This window comes from Cariama cristata, unplaced genomic scaffold (assembly GCF_000690535.1).
Source record: "Cariama cristata isolate BGI_N322 unplaced genomic scaffold, ASM69053v1 scaffold13352, whole genome shotgun sequence".
Lineage (NCBI taxonomy): Eukaryota > Metazoa > Chordata > Aves > Cariamiformes > Cariamidae > Cariama > Cariama cristata.
This window is the reverse complement of record NW_009603332.1, coordinates 38,755-46,377: the sequence shown is the minus strand read 5'-3', so window position 1 is coordinate 46,377 and position 7,623 is coordinate 38,755. Positions and strand designations below refer to the sequence as shown.

Below are 7,623 nucleotides of genomic sequence, written 5' to 3'. Positions count from 1 at the left end.
ATTCTGTTCTCCCGATTCCGATAGAGGCATCACATATTGCAAACTTGAGCGTGTGGTGGGCCCCTCTTGTCCATCAGGAGCTGATGTGCTGTCGTCCACCCGTGTGCCTCGACTTCAGTCACTTTTTAACTCAGACAACAGTAACTCACTCAACACGTGCTGTGCTCCTGTACATGAGTTGTTGCTGACTGCTTGCTACTTTATGTGTCACTGTACAACTGAACTAAAAGTTTAGGGAAAGGAGCATGTGAACTATAGCTGGAAAGGGGGATGACTTCAAATTAGGGTGAAGGTCTGTCAAGTGACAAGCATGCTGATTCTGTTGGCTTTTTCTGTTTTTGGCATATGAATAATTATAAACTTGAGCTTCTGTTTTTCTTAGTTCTCCTAATTTTCTCCAATAGTACAGAAACAGCATCATTACCTCTTTTTTTAGCTGTTTCATGATTTCTGTGTAATTCTTCCTGTTGTAATATTTCAGTAAGATGAATAATGAGGTGGTTAATGCTAATACTTGAGCTGACAGATTTAGATTATTATATCATACAAATAGAGCTGCCATCCTTTTATGTGTTACAAAGTGCTAGTCCCTGTTACAGTCACTTTTGACTCTTCCTTGCTTATCATGCAGCTGTGAATAAAAACAGTCTAAAAACTGAGCAGCTAGCAGTTACCAATAGGAAAAGGAATACGATAGTTTTTGGCACTGGCAAGGTCTGAGAAGTGCTGTGTATTCTCTGTACAGTGCTGAACACTGTCCTCTTTATTGCCCGCTGTACTTCAGACTCCCTGCCATTTTACGGCATCCTCTTATGGCACTGGTCGCAGGAATATTGTACCTTTCAGAAGACAGCAAAAAGCCAAGATAGTCATCACTCCTATCATTACAGATCTGAGATGCTTTCTGGAAAGCAGGAGTGTTAATCCACTGCCGTGGTTGAGCTTCAGTTGGGATTATGTTGTCTATATTTCACCTGTAGTTTCACCTGGATGTTAGGCTCTTTGTTAGCCCTTCTCCTGAAATGCTGACATTTTGTGCTGATAGGTAACTGCCCTGTTTCACTGAGGATTTATCTTTCTGTGTACTTCAAATCTAATGATACAGAAGGCTGAGCATTTGAAAGGCAAATTTTGTAAAATGAGGGCTCGCCAGGGTATTTTAGCCTGGTTAGCCAGCACATCCTGTGTATTTTATGTATAGATATCACTAAAGTAATACGGTAGAAAAGGAGCACTATCAGCGTTCAGTGTTCTAAACAGTGTTGATAGGCTCCGGATGGTACAGAGGCTCTGACTGCTTTCAGGTGGCGTGTGCTTTGTCAGTTCGATAGAAGCTGCCTAAATTTGATGTTTCTATGATAGTGGTATAGCTAGAGAATTAAAGAATTTATTGCACTGCTGTTTTGTAATGCAGTAGAGGGAAAGATTGCAGGGCTAGCAATGGGACATGGAGATGAAAGGCAGGCAGGAGGATAGATTTCACAAAGTGTATGTAACATGCATGTACAGTAATTTATTTTCTTTTTTTTTTTTTTTTCCCCAGCGGGTGGTAGATGGTGGGAAAATGCAATAGCTGCTTTTCTGAATCGGAATTACCCTGTCAGCTGGCTTGTTCGAGACGTAAGTGCACTGAGTTATTTTCTCATATTTCACAGTGATGTCATTTGTACCTACAAACTCCTAGTAAATTTGATGTTCCAATGTTTAGTTTCACAGAAAATTCAATAAATTGATAAGTAAATGCATTTCATAAGAGGAGATTAGTATTGTCCCCACATTGTCGGTGATGTATATGAGAGAGGGGATATATGCCCTTTAGGGGGGCAATCTCTAATCAGTGCCAAAAGTCTTTGAGAAGCTGTGCAAAGACTGTTTCAGCCAGCTGTGATTTGTAAGTTAACAAATTGAGGCAGCTGCACTCTTAAATGCCTAGTATCTGACCCACTGGTTAATTCACATTACATTTGATATGTTACCATATTAAAAATGCAGAGCTCACCAGTGAGCGGACAGAGTTAGACTGGTATTTTGTATAGCACATTTTATGAATACTGTAAGGGTACTACTAAGATAAAACAGGTCTGCTGTTTCTCCGCTTCTTGAATTACAGTAAACACAAATGATAAGGTTTGTAGGTAAACTCCCTGCAGAACTGGAATGTCTGCTGCTGGCTTTGTTGTTCATATTTTTAGAGTTTGGGATGTGACTTGAGGCTGTGACTCGAAACTACTAGCTGCAGTGTTGCTGTCAGCAATAGTTAATTGTTCTCCAGGGCTTTCCCCATCTTTCTGAACAATTTTGTTTGATGCCTGTTCTCCATATTTGTTCTTGGTTTTAACAAACAGCGTTTATTTTTAAAGATGTATTTCAGTAGGTTGTGGCCCTGTGCCTGAAAATAGTAGCTTCATTGGCTGTGGTGACCGTCAGTTTACGCTAGGTTAGTCACCTGGTTGTGGCTGGAGAAGCCAGGCTTGCTGTAAGCAATGCCTCTGCCTTATTTGCCATTGTTACCTAAATCCTCTTAAACCACTGGCAAGGAATTTAAAAGAATTTAAAAGAAATACCTTAAAGAGCATATCAAAGTTGATCTTCTGCTGTCCAGTAGCATTGAGAGCTTTGATGGCTGGAGTTCTGCAGGAAAACAATGCAGTATCAATTAACATTTTTACATTTTTCCCCCCTTTCATCCACTTTCATCTATCCCATTGTTCACATTGAAAGACTTTGCTGAGGATTGAATTTGGAGAGTATGGACATGCCTCTGTCTTTTGAACGGCAGATTTTTCAGCTCTTTCACTTTTCACGATATACATATGTGTACATATATGTGTGTGTGTATGTATATTTACTGTTTTGGAGAGTATGGACATGCCTCTGTCTTTTGAATGGCTGATTTTTCAGCTTTTTTCACTTTTCACAATATACATATGTGTACATATGTGTGTGTATGTATATTTACTGTTTTTGAGTATTTGCAAAGCTGGGATTAATGAGTTCATTTACTAGTCATATGTATTTCATGTTCATATGCTAGTCAGTTTAGACTATTTTCAGAGAAATATTTTCAAGTAGCGTTTTACAGTCAATTGCCATTTTCAAAAAAGCTTTTCGTCTTTTTGAGACACCCCAATGCTCATTTTTGTGTTTGACTGTGCTCTGTGATGTTTGTTTCACTGTGATCTCCTTTTTGCGTTAGACCCTGAGCAGAGCAGAAGACTTTCAGTCAGCTGTTCTCAGACTAGCTGCCATTCCCATCATTGCTGAAGTTTACTATATTGTAGGCGGTGTGTCGCCCAAAGAAGGCATGGTCATCACAAGGAATAGAAGAGGGCCAGCAGATCTCTGGCCTCTTGATCCTTTAGGTGGAGCGTAAGTAGAAAAAAATCGTTTATTTTGTTTTTTCATATTCCCTCCTCAGTGATAGGTAGGGTTAGTGACACAACTTTCCTGAGAGATCCAGGGCATCTCTTACTAATGCTTACAGCTGGACAGGGAAAGCTTGAAAGCCTCTCTTTGAGAAGGAATCACACCACCTTGTCAGGTTGGGGCAGTCCAGAGAGGGTCAAGGGTGGAAAAAGCATCTGTATGTGTTTATTTTTTTTAGCCAGATTCCAAAGGAGACAAGACTTGAGGCTTTTCCTGTCTGTTTGCCAAGTATTGCACCAGTAAATTCAGCAATTCCAAACTAGTTTTGACCCAATGTGGTAGAAGAGTTGAAGGCTCAAAAACAACTGTTCCTATCAGTTTTGTGAAATCAGCAGCTTAATGTATGAAAGAGATCCTAAATAGCTGTCCTGTGGTGAAAAAAGGCATTTAATGCATACAGTCAGCCAGTAAGTACTGGCTTGGCAACAGCCAGATGGCCTGTTGGCTCCGTGTACCCCAAACCAAATGCTGCAGGCTGCATCATATGCATACCCATAATCTTTTCTCTGATCTTCTCTTTCAAGGTCTGATCTTTCTTTTACTGCAGTCGGTAGTAATTTTGTCACTGGTGCCAGCAGGAGTTCAGAGGCTGCTCCTTTTTCATTTGTGTTCAGTAGTTTATGGTAAAGGCTGCTATGTGTATCAACACAGGGTGCCTTGGGCTTGCAGCAGACACAGGAGAGAGGCTTTTGAGGGAGGTTTTTTTCCTTTTGGAAATACAGAGACACTGATTCTTGGCCTTTATTAATTACCTCCTGATGTGCTTTTTGTTTGCTTTGATGTTTCTATGTTGTGTTGTAGGTGGTTTCGTGTGGAGACAAACTATGACCATTGGACTACCCCTCCTCCTTTTGATGATCGAAGGTAAATTCAGTTTGGAGCTCTGTGGTGAGGTAACACCTGTATTTTGAAAAAGCTTAGAGACTTGGGTGTTTTCTTTTCTGAGCAGGCAGCTTATTCAGTTTCTGTAATGCCACTCAAAAGGGAACAGATAAAGTAAGGAGCAATATTCACGTATGCCAGAGGAAAGTCTGCGTGGCACTGAATGGCAAAAAAGATGAGAAATTGCAAGGATAAGTCATGTACCAAAAATTTCTTTATAAAGCAAAGTTTAGTAAAAGTTAAAGGATTTAGATGCACAGTGAAAAAGTATTTGATGGCACTAGGAAGGTGCTTGCAGACATCATACAATCTTTAGGCTGCGTAGTGTGCAAAAAGCTGTTGGCAGGTTCTCTGGTTGGTCTCTACTCAATGGTGTAGTAACAGAGTAGCTTCAGCAATGTGAGACTAGATTCAGTCACACACAACTCTGGATTATTTTAGGCCAAAGCAAGCATTTAGTGAGAAATTTTTCACATTGGTGCTTTGTAACTTTTGGAACAGTACAGTGTGTTTAATGTTACTGCGTTGTTTTCCTGCAGAACTGCAGCCATCAAAGCTCTCAATGCTACTGGACAGCAGAACATCAATTTCAAAACGCTCTTTAAGGTATTTCTTTTAAATTCTGCATTGTGACTTTGACTTTGAGGTTTTTTTCAAAGCAGAAGTGTAGTTGCGTTTTTGTCAGGGATTTAAAAGCTGTGCAAGGAAGGCACGGTGAAAACGATGCACTGCACACCATCTCTGGAGAGCTTAGGACTGGTAAGTTTGTTAAAATGTTTCTGAACATCCTTGCATAGGCATTTTGTAACAGTCTGCCAATCCAAGTGGAAAGTGCAAGAGGCAAATGCCATCGCTATCATCTTTGTGCAGTTCCTTATTTCAAGCACAATTTAAAATATTACAGCAAGTAGATAAAGTGTTAGACATGACTGATTTTTAAGAGTTTTGAGAACTTAAATGTTGTGCATTTCAGAGGGCTTTTAATAATATTTTTGTAAAATGGTCTCATGTTTAAAAAAAACCGAACAAAATAGCAAGAGAAATCCTTGACTTTACATTATTCCTTTTCATAAATTTATCATACTACTGTTTCTAAATAGCCTTTTAATTCCCTCTTAATTTACCAAAATGACAACTCTTCAAACTTTCTGTGCAGGTGTTGTCAGTGAAGCCAGTCTTAAACAAGTAAGTATTAGATTCAGAGATGTTAATCGGTGCCTCCCACCATGCCTCAGGCCACTTCAAAGTCAATCACAAACTTCCTTAGGATCTTCCTATGCGTCTGTCTGAATATCTTGCAGTTTCCCAGCTTTCTGCTCCTGCACATGGCACTGTTTTCACTTCCGCTGCACTCTGCCTCTTAATCAAGAAACTAGGCTTTGTTAGGCTTAGTCTAGTAATGGGAAGTTCCTTTGTAGTAGTGAAACAAATGACTCCTTAGAGGAGCAGCTGGACTTTCTCTTTTGGAACCTTTGGATTTGTGTTAACACTGAAAATGGCTTTCTCTGGAGTTTGTGATGTAGCTCTGCTTGATGTGTAAAAAGGAAAAAAATAGCAAATGGGGACATAGCTTTGAGGTGCCATTTACTGGATTTTAAGAGAGATTTATTTCAGTATACCGTTATTGTTTTGCGTTGTTCCACAAATTGCACCTTTGCAGGTTATCCTGGTTTGATTTGCTTTTATATGGAGCTCACTATATTCACTGGATCAGTCATTCACGTTAGAGCTTGGCAATGGCTTCTTCAAAGTTAATACCAGGACTTCCTCCCTGTCTTACAAATGTGAGGAAATTTGGAAAGGAGAAGATTATAACTGTGTCACTGCTAAGATTAGCAATATTGATTTTTTAATACAGTGATAAAATGGATGTAGAAATGCAGTTCCTTTGCTGTACTAAGTGGGGGAAAACATACTAAAAATTTGTGCCAGCAGCCTTCATTTTTATCAGTCTCTTTCCTACTTTTTCTAACCCTTCTATACCTCAGCAGAATGTTTGTTTCCCCTAAAATTTGTTCTGCTGCTTTGCAAGTTTTATAACTTAATCTTCTTGCCCTTGGGGTGTCACTCACCCACTCTTTTCTTTTTTTTAACACGGTGTATACCACAGTAATGAGCGCTGCACTTCCAGACAAGTACCAGACATGGATCAGAACTGTGAAGTGAAGTAAGTAGCATGCTGGTCCTTCTAGCTACTTGTATTTAAAAGAAAAATTTCAGTCGAAGAGTTATTGAGGGACAAAGCAGTGCAATGGCACTCAAGTGACCTAGTCTGGATTCCTTGTTCTCGGTTTGCTTATCGACCTTGGGTAAATACCTTCCTGTGTTGTTTTAGAGATAGAGTGAAGTCTTTGCAAAACTCTAGGAGATTATCTTAGGAAAAGTGCTTTATCAGAGAGGAAGGGGTTGCTGTTGTTGCAACCTAAAGGCAGAGGTTCCCTCTGTGACCATTTTAGCTATTTTTGCCAGTCCCCACTACTACACTGACGTGTCTCCAGGTGTCGACGATGACAGGAAGCCCTGCCCGAGTGAACTGAATCCCCGCAGGAGAGGTTGGTGCACTTGGCACCAAGAAAAATCAAGCTTAATTTGTGACAGCCGCTCACAGGCGACTGAACATTAGCATCCCTGGAGGGTTTTGTCCTGTGAACTTGCAGAAAAAGTCAAAGTACTTGAACTCACAGGGTGCTTCATGTAGTAGCTTTAATGTGTTCAGAGAAAGATATTAAGTTATGTTTATTTCTATTCCAAGAAACTCTGGTTGTGTGGTCTTGGCAGGAGTACAAGAAGCGGTGTTCTTGTTTGAGTAGTTTTTTAAACTCTTATTAGGATTATATTTGTAGCAGTTATATTGGACATTTTATTTTAGCCAGAGTAATTACTTTCTTTTAGAGTTTCTGAAGAGTTTCTTTCTTTCTTAACTCTCTACAAACCTGTGCTCTCTTTTTTATCTATTTTTTTATTTCAACAGACAAAATGAGTGAAAAGCTGAAGCTTTCCAAGACCGGCATATGCTTTTAAAATCACTTTCACAAGCAATACAGTTGTTTTGGCTTATTAATTATGTGAACCATTCAGGAAATAATGACTTAATTCTTTGAAGTGTTGCAGATGATACTGCTAGTGAACTATAATGGGAGTTTGATTTTATTGTAATTACATTGATGTTCTAGCAAATGTTGATGGTTAAAAATTGCTTTTACTGTTTTTGGGAAGAGTTGTGCAACTTGAATGTACGTATGTGCTGACTAATAAATAAAAATTTCCTATATTCTGCATGGCCCGTAGGTCTGAATATAATTAAATAAAAACATG

The 7,623-nt window shown here is 39.4% G+C and overlaps 1 protein-coding gene across 1 annotated transcript; it reads left to right on the top strand.

Annotated features, from left to right (window-relative positions):
- Positions 1–1,543: 1,543 nt before the first annotated feature.
- Positions 1,544–6,474, top strand: NAAA (N-acylethanolamine acid amidase; the record flags this gene model as incomplete). Its single annotated transcript, XM_009695143.1, has 6 exons — positions 1,544–1,620; positions 3,197–3,369; positions 4,228–4,290; positions 4,848–4,914; positions 5,465–5,493; positions 6,399–6,474. Coding segments are annotated over 6 exons (485 nt in total), but the record flags the coding sequence as incomplete, so codon positions are not given.
- Positions 6,475–7,623: the final 1,149 nt, after the last annotated feature.